The sequence below is a fragment of the Cotesia typhae genome, unplaced genomic scaffold (assembly GCF_013202065.1).
Source record: "Cotesia typhae breed Kobodo isofemale line unplaced genomic scaffold, CoteBio_Ctyphae contig_5, whole genome shotgun sequence".
Taxonomy (NCBI): Eukaryota; Metazoa; Arthropoda; class Insecta; order Hymenoptera; family Braconidae; genus Cotesia; species Cotesia typhae.
Window position 1 is genome coordinate 7,011,982 of NW_027423757.1, and position 16,999 is coordinate 7,028,980.

At 29.6% G+C, this 16,999-nt stretch overlaps 1 protein-coding gene across 1 annotated transcript in view; it reads left to right on the top strand.

The window, feature by feature from the left end:
• Rhogef3 (Rho guanine nucleotide exchange factor 3) overlaps positions 1 to 16,999 on the top strand; it is a 30,617-nt gene that overhangs the window by 11,504 nt on the left and 2,114 nt on the right. The window contains exons 7-17 of the mRNA XM_074247913.1: positions 32 to 1,109; positions 10,960 to 11,068; positions 11,618 to 11,730; positions 12,167 to 12,589; positions 12,672 to 12,774; positions 13,132 to 13,317; positions 13,622 to 13,833; positions 14,763 to 14,863; positions 15,356 to 15,699; positions 15,782 to 16,153; positions 16,248 to 16,610. Coding sequence (XP_074104014.1) covers positions 32 to 1,109; positions 10,960 to 11,068; positions 11,618 to 11,730; positions 12,167 to 12,589; positions 12,672 to 12,774; positions 13,132 to 13,317; positions 13,622 to 13,833; positions 14,763 to 14,863; positions 15,356 to 15,699; positions 15,782 to 16,153; positions 16,248 to 16,610 — 3,404 coding nt within the window. The remainder of the gene's footprint in view (positions 1 to 31; positions 1,110 to 10,959; positions 11,069 to 11,617; positions 11,731 to 12,166; positions 12,590 to 12,671; positions 12,775 to 13,131; positions 13,318 to 13,621; positions 13,834 to 14,762; positions 14,864 to 15,355; positions 15,700 to 15,781; positions 16,154 to 16,247; positions 16,611 to 16,999) is intronic.

Sequence of the window (16,999 nt, forward strand, 5' to 3'; positions counted from 1 at the left end):
TTTTTTTTTTTTTTTTTTTTTATTTGGTTAGGTAAAACTCATTCAACAGAAGAAACAGTTAACGTAGAAGTTCATCGTGATCCAGAAATAGTAACCGAATATCTTTACGGTACAAGAAGCCGGCCAATGACAAGGAATGTCCAATCAGGACGTTATGATAATCGAGATGATAAAGTTGATCGGTGGAATACAGCGGGTGCATGCGATGTGTACTTTATTTCGGCAAAACAACCACGTCAAAAACAGGCTATTATGAATTATACTCAACAGCAGCAACAAAAGTCTTCAAATAAACAATTACGAACTCTTCAACGAGGAGTAACAACTCCAAATACAAATTCATCAGTACCATCTGCGGAATCCAAGACACGATGTAATACCAGCACTTGTAATTTTTGGCCTCATTGCACTCAGCGGGAAACACTTTATTCGCCTAATCTTAATCAAACATCCATGAAGTCATCTCAAAGCTATCCATCTCATCGTCGGATGTCTAATGACAATATCATCAACCACACTAATCGAGATCGTGACAGCGCTTGTTCTTCACCTGCCGCTCTAGATATAGTTGAAGACCGAGATATGAGAAAATCTCGCCAGCGAGGAGAACATTACTCTTCAATGGCGAAATCCGAAGAACGTCAGCCTAAAAGTGTATTGAAGCAACCCCGAAGATCACCTGCCGGATCGCTAAATGAACTAGATCAAACTACACGATGGGAATATCGAAACACCCATGGAGACAGTGTAGGCCAACGTGTGTCTCCTATACGATCTAAAACAATCAGAAGATCTCCTAATGGTGGAGGCAATTCATCAGTTACTAATTCATCTTCCTCAAGCAGTGATATTTGGGTGACTACCTCCGATCGTACCGTTACAAAAAGTCCTAAAAATCCTAAAAGCAGTGGAGGATCAACTCCTATAGATGATGGAATCTCAGGATCATTGAAAACTCTTCTTGACCCTCAATCTGATTTATCAAGGCCTGGCAGTGCACCAGCGAAAAGAGGAGCTTCTCCAGAAGAAGCAAAACATCTCGAGCCTCATCATAGATCTTCATCTCTGCCTAAATCATTTTTGTCTCATGAGTCTACAAATACTGATGGGTGAGTGCTTATTTTGATACTTAACTATTTATGTTATGATACTGAAGTTGGCAGACATTAAAAATTATTTTAAAATTTTATAATAATGTAATAATTGAAAAAAAAAAAATTAATTAAAAAGTTTCACATGTGAAAATTTTTAAAAGCATTTTTTTATTGTAATTGATTTATTATTAAAATTTTTAAAATTGACAGCTGACTATTCTTAATTGTTTATAAATTAAGAATGTTGTTTAATTTTCATCGTAATATTTAACAGAAAACAACTATTGTGTTGTTGGACCACTAATCGTACTATTACTATAAAGTGTCACGCCTCAAGAGAACTATGTAGATAAATATAAATACCCGGGGCGTACTAGACCAAGTTAATTGCAATATCTTCTATTTATCTTTGTTATTAGTTATTAGCAACCACAATCAATTTATGCCCAACTTACTCAAAATATTTGTACAAAATGTTATTTAATAATAATAAATTCCAGAACTTTAGTCCATTGTTCTTCAGAAGTATTTATTAGCTATGTACAGCATGTATAGTTAAAAATAGTTTTAAAAATTGATGAAAATGCTAGTGATACTTGCAATAGCATTTCATTCTATAACATAACATATCAATGGATTTCGTTCAAGCGAGACGATGAATATGACGTTGGAAAATAATGACGTAATGACAAAAGGTTGCTCGCGTACGGAGCTATAACTTATTCTGCCTATTCGGTTAGAATTTTAACAATTCACATCATAGGCAGCCGGGTTTGCTTCGATATTTTTCTGTCACATACTCACCCTCCAGTGAAATATACCACGCCCGAAGCACACAGACTATTTTTACTGGCGTTTTGCTACTAGCCTTTGGTTTAAAAATAAATAACTATGTTATTTTATCAACTATTAGTAAATAATACTGAGTTTCTCGCCGAGTATTAAAATGTATATATTATTTTTTTAATGAATTTTATGGACGACTTGAAGCTAACATAAAAGGAAACTTGCGTTCAATAACAAACAGAAAAACCATAAAATATGTATTCATAAAATATATTATCTGGATAACGGTTTTATAATTTAGCATACGTAGACATGTAATCGTATTTATAAATTTATTCATCAACACACATATATATTACTTGAATAATCCTTGAAATTTCCACATTTAGAAATATGAGAACTCAATTTTTAAAATAAATGTCAGAATAGATAAATTAAATTTTAACTTCTAGTAAAGGCTTCTATTAAAATGATTAAATCATTAAAATTTAATAATTTCATTAATGAAGTATAACTTTTAAATGCAACCCGCTGTAGGAAGTGTAGTATAATGAACTGATGATGATTACAAAAAAATAAGGTAATTGTAATTAACGAATTCAGTATAACGAACTAGCTATTTGCATTGGCTTCCTTTGTTAGTCTTCCGATCTGCAAGAATCAGTGCAATTGAACTCACTAAGTATAAGATGATTATGAATGGATCAATAAACTGCAAAGATAAAGGGATTAAATGAGATAATCATTCTTCTTGGCGTAATTTATTGAAACGCTGTTCGATAAATACTGTATGTTAATTTAAACTTATATGTCGATAAAATAAAAAAAAAAAAAATGAAGCCGGCCGGTTTATAAATTGCTTTGTCATTTCATGTGAAGTCTATAAAAAAATTTAAAGGTGGTATTTCGCAATAAACAAAAATGATTGGACGATCGAGTTATACGTGACAAAACAGTAAGTGTAAGAGCAGATCACGATCGTAATAAAACGACCGTTGAACTTTATTCGATCCATGTAAGGATAGTAAGGATGTATCTCACTAAACGTCTCTGTATATAACCACATCTATGTAATTGGTAAGGTAGGCGCCGTCTGTATCATTTATCACACTAATATAAAGGATTTTTTTTCATGCAGGAAAATTCGTTAATCTAGTACAGATAATTGTAATACTATTGTTAGATTAAAATGTCATTATGTTTGAGAAAGAGACATGATTCAATACTAGTCGACCTACTATGAAATTCATATATGAATGTGAATAATTGAATAAGTATGCAATAAAAAAATTGTTTTTAATCGCAAAAAATTGGTATTTTTTTATATTTATTTAGCTTGAAAAAATTTTTAATTAAACGAACTCAAATTAACATTTTTTATAAAAAGTTTTAGTATAAATATAATGCCTACGTTATCAGAGCGACCATAAACCGGAAAAGCCAGAATTATCGGACCTTTTGAAAGATATAATCGGATAAAATCATAACAAAATCAGGAAATGTTTATAGTAATTAAACTAATCTTTGGTCATTAAAAATTAAGCAGTTTTATCTTTGCTATATCTAATCTTCTATATTAAATATGCACAATATTTACACAATGTTTAATCCGAAATAATTTTGAACAATAAATAGTAAAATAATAACAATTCATTTTTACAAACTATCTTTTGAATTTCTGTGATTTCAGTTATACTGCCGTATCAATTAATTTATTCATACTTAATTTTTTTTAATATTTAATTATATAGAAATAAAATTAAAAGGTAATTAAAATGAATCAATAAAAACAAATACAAGAAATTAAATTATCATAAAATTTATAAAGTTTTCTATGTTGCTTTCTCGATTACACAGATAACTACATAAAAGTGTAAAGTTTATAATTTCATAGGGCAGAGTTCAAACACTAGTTGTAGCGAAAAAATGATTAAAAATTGGTTTATAGAGATAGTGAATCCGAGAAATTCATATGGGTTAGGTGCAAGACTATTGATCTCATCCAAAAATATCCGACTAATAATATATCTTGCTCATAGATATCCAGCTGAAAAAATAATAGTTCTCATCAAAAAAGATGGTCTATTTTACATGTACTGTTTAAGTTAGACACCTAAAATTTTTCCTATAAAAGTTTTATTAAGATTTGAATTTTTTCAGAAAATATTTTGAAAATAAAATGATTAATTTAATCACGTTTCAAAAATTTTTCAGTTTCTATGCATATATATCTTTGCAAATTACAATACGGATAATTATAGAACCATTATATTGGACACAATACAGATACGTTCGAAGATATAGATTTTCCATATTTTGTCATTGTCAGAAGATAAATTTATAAGCGATATAACTAATCAATTTCATCCACAGCCGCCTGTTTGCATCTAATTAGTACAGATTTGACACAGTTGCTGTAATGAATGATTGTGTATAATTGAAACATTGATCATTTCGAAACATTAATAAACTATAAAATATAACATGACAAATAAGATAAAAAAAGTACTTTATTTTCATACTAATTTGGCAATTGAATTGATATTCTGCATAAAAGAGTTTTATTTGAAATATCGAATTTTTTGCAATAAGGTCAACATTTATATAATGAAAGAAAAATGTATATGTTGACTAGGTCGTTCGCAAGTTGGTTAATATCGATGGTCCCGACGGGAATTATTTTTTTTTTTTGCAGATCAACCTAAAATTTTATTATTCAAATTCATCATTTATATTTTTTGGATTAATAATGTTTGTACACTTTTAATAAAGCTTAAAATATATTATTATCTGAAATAAAATTAAAGTTAACTTCAATTTAATAATTAAAGTTAATTTTTTAATTTTTAAATCTAAAGTTTTTTTTAATTTTTTGAAGCTTATATAAAAATGAAGTAATAATAATAATAATTTCCATAGTTTTTTTGAATCTCCAAATAAATATTATATATAATATATAATACAAGAATATAAAAAAAACTAATATCGAATTATTGATCTATCTGTAGTAGTAAAGCTTTCAAATGAACTGTTTTTAATTTTTAGAATACAAACAACTAGTGGTGAGCTCACTAATTAAACCGGGCTGATGGTTATACTCGCCTCAGAATATTTTTGGAATTTTTTTGTTTACGGAAACCTCTAATTAGCGGAATGGTTTTCACCCAAAAAAATTTATGTAGAGATAACCAATATCATGTCAGTTATAAACACTATCCTTGTCAAATATAAACGTCAGGTATAATTAATTGAATTAAATGCCGCTGACGTACATGACATTATATATCTGGAAGTACACAAGCATAATAGCTCCCATAGATGATGCTCGCAAATAAAAACGAATGAAAGACATCTATATGTATGTATGACATTCCTACCTGCGAACTGTGAAGTACCGTGAGCTACGAAGGAAAGATGATACACCAAGTAGACCGGTGGTAACGGCTCCGCGTGGCGCTGCAATCAGAATTGAAAGTGTAGTCAGTCGGCCACCGCCGAATCGAGAGCATTAGTATGAAATTTTTCAAACGTTAAAATACATTTTTTCTTAATAACTATTAGTATCTTTTATAAAAATGTCATTCAAAAATTTACTTCTCTCTATTCAAATGAGAAATTATTAATTTTAAGTCATAATCTTTTGCTAATCCCTGAGTCACCTATAAACATTCACGTCACATGGATTTTGTTTGGAATCGTTTATCCGATTAAAAAAAATATTTCATTGAAATCATAGTTATATTTATAAAAATATCATTTATTGCGTATTATCAGTATTTTGTCAAATGAAAAAATTGAGTTTTTTAAATAGTGCACTCGTGATGTTTTTAAAAAACTAAGTTAACATGTTATATGTAAATTTTACATAACAATGTGCATCCAAGTTTTATTCAAACTCAATTAAAATGGTAAAATCAATGTATGTTGGTGCTGATGATTTTTTTATCGCAAAAACTCACCAGAATTTATCTCTGAGATATAATTGGCGCAGCCACCTGCGCCCACCTGTGATTCAGCAGCTGTAAAGACCTAGAATATATTAATTAAATCCCGGACAAAATGCAGCAATTTAATATTAACGATATCAGGTAGAAAATATATTTTTATTTTGCACATTATTTATTTTAATTTACATTTTCATTCTTTTAATTTTTAACAGCTTAATTTATAACAAATTGCATTTTACGAATATTAATATTTATAGTACATGTTAATTACACTTGAGACAGTATTATATTAAGGACCGTAAATTATCTGGAGGCGTTAAAAATAATGGTTTAGTAATAAATAAACCTTTGTATGAAGAAGATTTACAATGAAGTGTAGCGTACTTGGGACTGTCATCATAATCGAATATGCATTTTTTATCCGGCCCGAATAAAATAAAGAAAAAAAGGCATTAAAAAAAAACAGGAGTTATCAATGAAATTGGAGTTTTGTCGGCATCCGGTGAGCGGCATTGTGTTCTTGGAATAGCAGATGAAAGTAAAGGGAAGAGAAGCAGTCACGCAGCCGAGCTGGTGTACTTGAAACTAGTTGGTGGTCTCGTCCTAAACGTTTTGTCGGTCTACCTATACAGGTAACGATGTAGAGAGGGATAAGGCCCTTTGTTTGCGCAATAGACCAATGCTTTTGGGCAAGTACTTCCTCCAACTGCAAGCAATAAAAAATTTTTATAATTTATCATTGCATCGTACAGAGCATCTTTAACAATTAAAATTCTTTGTGCATTTTATGTAAAAAACGGGAGAATGCATAAAACTTCAACTGCAACAGTATAACAGTAAACATCCACCACATACTTTTATATTTTATTGCTATTGTTAGAAAAGCTAGACTGAGCAATTTCAGCTGTATTCAAAATTAACATTTTTTCAGCTGACTGATTCAACGTATCAATATTTATATGTCTATACACTTGAGCTATTCTGTAATGAAATTAAGGGCAGCTGAAAATCGATAAAACTTATATAAAGACGTCTGATCATTACCCAAGACTACAGTAAACCATAAATAAATAAAGTTGTAGACATTAATATTAATAATAAAAATGTTACCAATTTTCGGGCGCTCACTTACGTAATTCATGTAAGATTAAAGCTTTCTGGTTCACAAAATCGATAGTAGGGAAGTAACCAGCAAGTTAGACAAGGTCATTGATCTATACTCTATACTTTTTACTGTAAAATATTTAAGAATTTTACGTTTCTTATGCTCGGTTTTCGAGAATTTTTTTTTTTACTTTTCAAGACCTAAGTTTGATAGTTTGAATAATGCAATATAAATAAAATGGGTTAAATACTTAAATGTTTAGCATTTTAAGATGGCTGACTTGAATGATAATTTATATTTTTGCTGTTTAACATAAATAATGCTCATACTTGAACTAATTTTTAGTAATTGCACAAGTTGGATAATAATAAATTACTACCTCTGACTTTCATAATTTCAAGAATTTTGAAACATTAAGTACCAATTATGCAAGGGCTGTCAGCTTACTTTATCGATCATTTTAATAAATGAGCTTTTGGAATATTACCATTTAGAAAACTCCGGTCATACTTCAGTTCCTAAATACTGTAATTTTTTTAAACTTACCAAAATAATTAATGTCAATAATATTTAATATTTTCGAGATTATCGAAGTTATAAACATTTTTGAATATGGTACACTGAAAAAAATAATTTAAAGCTGCAATAAAATATGATTCAGTTTAAATTAGTTTATCAGTCCCCAATACCTAATCGAAAATTTAGATTCGGCTCCTAACGAGGGTTTCAAAATTACTTTTTGTTATCTATAAACCCTTATCCAAAAAGTTCTTTTTTTCTTATTGCTGTCTCTAAGATTTCCTTTTAATTAAAAAAATAGGTTCAATATATATTGAACTCAATCGAATATTTACTCAATAATTCGAAGTTTCCAGCCATTCACATATCAAATTTTAACAACAAAATGAAAACATAACACAGTATTGGGAGTCAGTACGCGTATGTAAATTTGAATTTTCATTAATTTTGTATCTATTTCTTTACATTTATTATTGAACGATGGCAGTCTGATCGTTGAGTATAAAGTCAAGTGCATGTCTATTATTCTTTGGATCGATATAATTTCGTGACGTCTACGAACTACCGAGTGAGGAGGTAATAGTTCGATCTCTATTCAATTTACACTATACATTAGAAAATGCACATGCAAGAATACATGTATAAATTTACATAAAAAGATAAATCGACACTTCATGAATTATCCGTGCCAGACTCGAGATGTCCTGTAGAATAAATTTTATGACCTCATGAGCTGCATATAAAGGTTGAAATAGTTTCTCGCCTGTGTGGAATTGATTGTATCCATTTCACACGTGTATTCACTAGCCTTTCGATGTTCTATTTGAAAAAAGTTACGCTTTTATACACTTTTTCTTTAATTTTGAATTTTGCCTATTTATTTATATACTGTAAAGAAAACAGTATTAAAAATGAACTCGTATTGATACCACTCGGTGTTAAATTGGATTAATATTAGTGTAGGTCGATTGAATCGCTAATATTTTGTAAAATTTTAGCGATTCAATCAGTAAAAGTGTGAAAAACATTTTTCTAAAATTTAGATTAAAATATATACATGTCAGAATTTTTTTTTCACTTTTTTTAAACTTTTTCTGACTTTCAGCAGGGAAATGTTTTCACAAGGGTAGGATAAGAAATTTGGCAACCTACACGGTTTGAACTTAAACCAGTTTTTTTTACAGCATTTACTTGTATATTTTACTGGTGTTCCTACCCAAAATTTTGTATTTCTGTACCCTGAGTTCAATTACATAACAATGTGAGTTGAGTCATAAAAACAAGTATGAGCAGTAGCGAACATAAAGAATTGAAAGAGTAAGCTATTGATTCTTGCAAAGATTCGAGAAATCTCTCATCTGTCTTTTGAGTCTTTGTATCTAATAAGATGATTTAGCATTAAAAAAGAAAAAACTTTTTTTTTAGAACAAAGTAAACACAACCCATAGACACGTCTTTACTGTCTTAGTTATCGGTTTGTTTCAGTTATCGACCTCGTAACGATTTCACGACAAAATTTTGCAATTTCTTTAGCTGTGAATATAGTTGACAGTAAGGTTAGAGATGTACTCAGTCATTCTTGACATTACTAAAACGATGTTATATATATATATATATATATATATATATATATATATATATATATATATATATATATATATATATATATATAATGAGCCATTTAACACTGATAATGATGGATTATCATTGTTAGCATATATATGATATATTATTTTAGGACAACATATGACGTTGAAATTAAATTAAATGTTTTCAAAGTTTTCAGCTGATTAATTTTGTGTCTTGCATAGCTAAAATTCTAGATCTTCTTATTTTGGCGCCTTAATTTGAACTAATAATTGTCAAACTGTTCAATTAAGAGTCAAAAATATAATTTATTACTTAGATTTTTTGACAAATATCTACTAAACAGAAGTAACAAATATTTTCAAACTTTCTCGTTTATTTTAATCTATGCACGCAAAGTTTATCTCTTCATTTCACTGTAACTCATATTTATTTCAGGATAAAGATCTTATCAAAAGTAGGCCATGAAGAATTATGCAAGAACGTGTCACATAAAATTTCGCTTCTGAAAATAAAGTGACAGTTACATCAGTTACAAAAATAAGAAAAAAAAATAGTGTGTATAAAAGTATAATATCTAGATTAAATTTAATATTTCATAAATATCTGTATTCTATATACGTGAATACCGAAGCTAGACAGGATATCCGGAGCAAAAAGGGGTAGCTTGAAAAATTTTTAATCTTATAGTTGCAAACATGTATTGCAAGAACATGCGTTCCTAAAATATGAAGACCCTGAAAATTTCAAGCATCTTTTTCAATTGGATCTCTCGTGAAAAGCAAAGAAATAAAAAGTAAATTCTACAATTTCTTGCACAGTTTGTCTAAAACTTCAATCTATTTCTTAAAGTTATGAAAAAGCTTACAAAAATAATTCCAGAAAAATTATTGAATTAAATATCGCAAACGTTTTATATACCTCAGGGTGGTATTTATTTTTTTTGTTCATTGTTTCTTTGGATACCGCATCACTTCACAGGTACACAATTGAATGATAAAAAAATTAGTGCATTACAATAGTATTATAAAACATTTGTAACTATACTCTCTCCTGGAATATATTTTTTATGAAAGCTATTGCCATGATTCGATGCAGAACTGTTGTCTATCTTACCTCATGTTAGCAAGGTATCAAATTATACAGTACTAGTTCTCATGCCATTTAATTAAATCTGATCCTTCGAGACATTTCTTAGAACAATTCCAGTGAATTTGAAACCGGATTTTTTCAACATGCTTTATGTGTTAATTAAAAATATTTGTTAGATATGTTATTAAAACAGAAAATCTCTGTTAAAGAGGATCTGTTATTTGCTCACTATTTAAAATTTGGATTGAAGTATAAAAATCTGTCTGGTCTATAGGTAGACCGTCTGCGGAGAAAACCGGTTTGAGATGCGCCTTTTAGACTCCTCTATATCTTGACGAGCATTGATTGGATTTGATAATATATATCGTCAATAAAATCATTTTTTTTATTATGTTAATTATGAATTAAAATTTCTAATGATTGCGTTTGTTAATTTGTAAATTGAAAATAAAAGTTGATGATATTTCATAACCGTGAAGTAATAATTGCACTGTATTAACATCGAGAAAATAATAGGAAACGTGGGAGTCACATATGTGCACTGTGTTACATATTCAGCCGTATTCTCAGTGGATATTAAGTTCAATTTCTCTTATTTCCCGATGTCGAGTACTGTAATTAATTCATATACTATTTTATAGTCTCCAATTTTTACAATTTTTTATTTCATTATTGTATGCATGTATGAAATAATCAAATGAAAAAAATAGAAAACTATAGTCACGAAAATTCCTACAAAAGAGTTCACTACTTGTTATTTATATTTCTTCTTATTTATCATCTCTTCTTATGAATATATTTACATATTTTATGCTGTCTGTGTTTGTAGGGACGAATTGGCCGCAGCTAAACAGCGTTCCGACGGGTCAAAAAGATCTACGCCAAGCCCTCGTTTAAAACCTGACGATTTGTCTTTTCCTCACACCGCACTTGGTTCAGTAAGTTTATTTATTACCTGTAACAATATTATAACTCCTTACTTTATACTATGAATTTTTTTAATTTTATCTCGATAATGTTTGGAACAGAGGTACTTATTTTATATACTCACAACAGTAATGATAAAGTGCCTATTTTTCCATTTTTAATATTTAGTATGTGGTATTATTAATTAAATTAATTTCGACGATTTAAAAACATGAAATATGAGTACTGTATTATTGTATAATTGAATATCTATTATATAAGTATATTTTGATTTAAATTGACCCTCAACTAAACAATAAATAACATTTAACTTTGTTATGATTGTATATCTGTCGTAATATATAACTTCATGGATCGAATATTGATATCAACAGAGTATTGTGGGTTTACTTAAAAGCGTTCAATTTTAATTAAGACAGAATGATGTGATGGATGTTTAATTATAGAACGAACCGGTTAAATTTTATCAATACCAATTTTATCATTATTGTGGCTGTATAAAAAAAGACTAATCAAAAATAAATAATTTTTAATAAGCATGATATTATTTATGTCATCAGTCAATTTCTCGCGAGACATCAACAGAAAGGAGACGAAAAACTCTTGGGATAAGTCGGACACAAAGACGCATAAAAGCTTCCAGTACTCCAGCACTTCTTGACCAAGATGAAGGGTACTTCATTACTGATTTTTGATAATTTATTTCTTCCTTTTCTTCCTATAAGCTCTTCTAAGCTAATATTAAAGCACACTTTTCAAAAAGTTATATCGAAAATTTTAGTTGATCGTAAAAAATATGATATTGAATTTTTTGGCACAATGACCTTTTACTAAATTTAAACACTAAATGTGTTTAAAAAAACTATTATGGCCTATCATCATTGACATACAGATAAACATTTTTAAGTCTTTCATTATCGCGCTATCACATGTCAAATCAATTGAATCTTAATAAATAATAATCTCAATCATGTCCGTCTTTTTAAATTTAAAGAGTCTTACTATACTATTGTCTTTAGAAAGTTATATCCTAAATGGATGAATATAAACAAATTTAAAACTAGTTTTATGATAATAACAAAAGTTTCTTTTGTTGTTGTTATATTTAGCCGATTATGGTCGAGCAATACAAATCAGCACGCTAATGACGAGGTACCGCGAAGACGTGATTTGAATACAGAGCATCCATTAATAGAGGCATCAATTCCCTTCGTGCATCTACGTCTTCAGAAAGAATCTAGCAACAATAGCACACATAATGAAGTTCAATCATATCCTTCTTCCAAAGACGGAATGTCACAAAATCAGCACGAAAGTGTAATTCAAAAATTTCGTAAAAGTTTTTCCCTGAGATTTCATAAACGTGGAAGTAAAGAAGGAAGTACTGAAGCTGATGGGCAACCTAGTGTTCTTTTACCTCCTGAAAATGATGGAGATTCATCTGCAGTGACCTGTATCAATGTAGACGATCATAAAGAGTCTATTCCGGTCACCGAACAACACAAAGAAACCTATGCCGATCAAAAATTTCGGTTCGTACCACTATTAATTTATGTTTATCAAATACCAAATTCGAATAAGAATATACATAATATATTTATTTTATTTAAATAGATTTGGACCTCTCGTCTGGCGGTCTAGTAAAGAGAGGAAAAAAAATAATAAAGCCGCTCGTAATGCTAAATGCAACAGCGGTGACAGTGGAATTCAAATTGAGGTAAAAATTTTATACATATACTTTACTTTTTAATTTTCATTATGAAATTATTATTTTAATCCTTAAAATTATGTGACTGTGCTTTTATGTATACATACATTTATCTAGTTATACAATAAAACATTGAGAAATCGTTTAATTTCATTTTTATTAATTTTTTTCTACTGAATAAAAAAAGTGTGTTTTTTTTTTTTTTTTTTTTTTTTTTTTTTATCATTGCTCAAACATTTTTGTATGCTCTGTTTTATTATGTCACTTATTATGTATTGAATTTTGATTGTAAGAAGACAACGTCCTACAACTAGTTCACAAAGTACAATTACATTACATTATTATTTTTTATTTTTTTATTTTCAGATAACTGGAGGACGGTCAACTGAGGGCAGTAGCGGCGGAAATCACGGTGCTGGTGATAGTTCTGAGTCACACGACACTGATGCACCAGATGAAACGGATAGTCCTCCGGCTCTTCGACGCCGGGTTAATGGAAAATCTCGACCACAATCCGAGCTCATCAACCAAATACTCATAGATAAATTTAAGGTACTTAGTAGATTACTATTATCTTTACTTAGTTTTAAATTTTAGTTCGGTAATGATAAAATTTTAACTTATATATATGTGTTATTATCATTCATACGTGTTTATATCAGTAATGTATATATTATATCTATCACCACGGCATCCTCTAAGTTAAAAACAGGAAACACATTCCATTTCAGTCACGATTTAACGTTTTGTTCAATGTAACATTTGGCAATTTTTCGTAAATAATTCAAATTCTATTGTAATTTCAGTTTTTAATATGTGTTCTTATTACTTAAAGGATTGTTAATAATAATTGTAGACGGATATTCAACAAAATCGCTCTTCTCGGCAATACAACGTCCGACGAACGAACAGCGATTTAGGTGGGCAAAGATTATTTCAGTGGGACAGCAGGACCTACGGTGGTCAATTATATTACAGAAGAATGTTGTCAACACCCTCACCGATAAAAACACGACCACCAAGACTAAGTCCGAGACACTCCTCTCATGATATCGTTACACTAAGAAGGTACACACTCAATAACTAATTTACTTAGTTGTATTACTAATCCTTTTCATCATCACATTGATTTAACGTTGCTTTTATATGTATTTATTACATCAAGCCTAATTCAAATTTCATTTATTTTTCATTAAACAACAATATTTTTAGAAATCGCGGTCAATCTATCTTCCGGCCACTGATGTTTAGTTAATAAATATTATCAAAAAATTGAACCGTTTAAACTAGAAAATTTTACAAATTAATTTTATAAAAATCATTTTAAAAGCTATTGTAATATTTGGTTGCATTTTTATATTATTTTACAATATTATATGTTATTATTTTATTTTTTTTTTTTTTTTAGTTTAATGTAGTCGCTTTTTAAATCATGCAATCACAAATTCATATACTAAATTAATTCAAATATAAAATCAAAATAATTTATATAAGTAATCATTATACATAATATTCACTGCCAACTTCCCTTAATTTTATAAAAATTTACGGCGGTTTAAATTAAAAGTTATCTGTTCGACACTTTCCAGTAAATCAAAGGACAATAGTGGTAGGTAACAAAACGGGCACCAAACTATACTAATACTACTAATAACTAATATTACTATCAACTAATACTAATAATAAATCCTTGGTATTATTATCATTGGTCTGTCATAACACATCACCGTATTATTTGTCGTATTTAACGCATATGCGTAATATTGTTACTGAATGTAATGTAATTGGTCAAGCTTAAAGTAATTTATTATCATTGACACGCTTATCAAATCCTCCAACAGAACTATACTTCCCCAGTTGATCACCTATTTTAAAACCCTTTGATCAATCATCGAATAAGTAATAATCTTTTCACTAACCCCTGTACTGGTATTTTTTGAGTTATTTTAATTTACTATAAAATACATAAAGTTTACTAAAAATTATTTTAATCGCAGTAACGTCAGGGGGAGAAACTCTCGGACAAATTTAAGAAGATCGTTGAGTCAACCACTCGGGATAAATCAACTATCTCCGTTGATGCGTACCAAAACTGCAGGTGAGATGATTATAAGTTCAAATATCTACAAATATATTTTTTAATATATAGGAACTTATATGAACGAATCGATGAGACGATTGTAAACATTAGCATGCCTTCATGCTTTTAAGTACATCCTGCTGTATTTGCATGCTTTTATCGGAGGTAATAATGCACGCGTAATTGATTCCTGACTTAACTCTATATAGTATTACATTTCAATATTTACATTTGACTCATCGATATAATTATTTCTCTTATCTGTAAAGCATTTTATCAATCGTTAATTTACTTGTGGTAAAAATAGATTGCACGATAATCTGACAATTATTAAAAATAATATAGAAACTCGAATAAATGCATACTTAGTGCATAAACATAAGACTAGAACGTTTAATTAATGCTTTCGTCAACAAGATTTCCCAAGAGATTTGGTAAAATATGTATTTGATAACTAAAAAATTATGAATAAATAATATTTAATAATTAATTTAAATGTTTTAAATACAGGTGCTAAGTTTCCGGGTGGTACTGTCCTGTCAGAAGATGAACAGGATTTGAAATCAGGAGGTAGCGGTGGTACTGGCGTTATCGGAACATCCGATGACGATATGATGTCTGATTCAGAGTCGTCGATCGCTTCATTCTCAGAAAGAAAAAAGTCCTTTGAGCAGCCAATGGATGAAGAAATAGCGATACTTGCTGAAGCTGTTTGGGATCATGTGGCAATTGAACCTGAAGAACTTGCTTTTAGAGCTGGAGAACTTATTGATGTACTAGATACACTAGATAAAGATTGGTGGTGGGGTTATTGTAGAGGAGAACACGGGTGGTTTCCTGCAGCATTTGTTAGGGTATGTCTTTATAACAATTAAAGAATTTATAATATAATTTATCCATTTCATAATTAAATTTTCACGCATATTGCTTTATTAGTTACGTGTAAGTCAAGAAGAAACCGTAGAAGACTGTCTTGCAGCTATGGCGTCCGGTGTATCCTCAAGCTCCCAATCACGACGACGAACTAGTATATCTCTTCTCTCAAATGAACAAGTCCGAAGCAGTGTAGTACGAGAACTTGTGCAAACGGAACGCGATTTCGTAAAAGTGTTACGTGATGTTACGGAAGGTTACATCGCTGAGTGTCGCCGGCGCATTGATATGTTTACTGAGGATCAAATAGAAACTATTTTTATAAATCTTGAAGATCTTCTAGAATTTCAAACAGAGTTTCTTAAAGATCTAGAGGCACGTATCGATTGGAATGCACCCCATAAAAGCTGCGTCGCTGAATGTTTTCTTATTCACGTACGTTTAACTTAACTATAAAAATAATATTTAGTTATTTTATTATATATTTATTTATTCATAAGTTGGTTTTTGAATTTATAATTACATACAGCGTAACGGGTTTCGAATGTACTCGGAATATTGCAACAGTCATCCAATGGCAATTGTAACGCTTCAAGAACTCTACCGTCACAATCGATACAGCAAGTTTTTTGAAGCTTGTCGATTGATGCGCGGCCTCATCGAGATTCCTCTTGACGGTTATCTTCTAACACCCGTTCAAAGAATTTGCAAGTATCCACTTCAGCTTGCCGAGTTACTTAAATATACCAAAGTCGATCATCCGGATTATCATAAAATACGGGAAGCATTGGATGCCATGCGTGCTGTTGCGGTTCTTATAAATGAACGTAAAAGACGAATGGAGAGCTTAGAAAAGCTTGCAGCTTGGCAACTAAGAGTTGAGGGGTGGGAGGTAACTTAATAAATTCTATATTTTACTTTTTAATAATTTTTTATGTTTTCATACAGTTTTATATTATTGTCGTACACTAAACAAAAAATGACTTTCAAAAATTGTTTCATAAAAAATTTTTAATTTACAATTAACTGCTTCAAGAGTACCTTTAAGTTGCACTTATTTTTTTATTATATTTGTCAGTTGATTAACTTAAACCAGTTAACCGGTTTGATTAATTATGGTAGTGTTTATAAAAGTTAATTACATTCTTTCAATTAGTATATAATTGAAAAGATAATAGATTCGTTAAAATTATACAGAATAAAAAATTTTTAAATCACTCTCCGAAATTTAAGCCATGTAAAAATCAAGTGTAAAAAATCTTAATGAACTATCTTGATTGA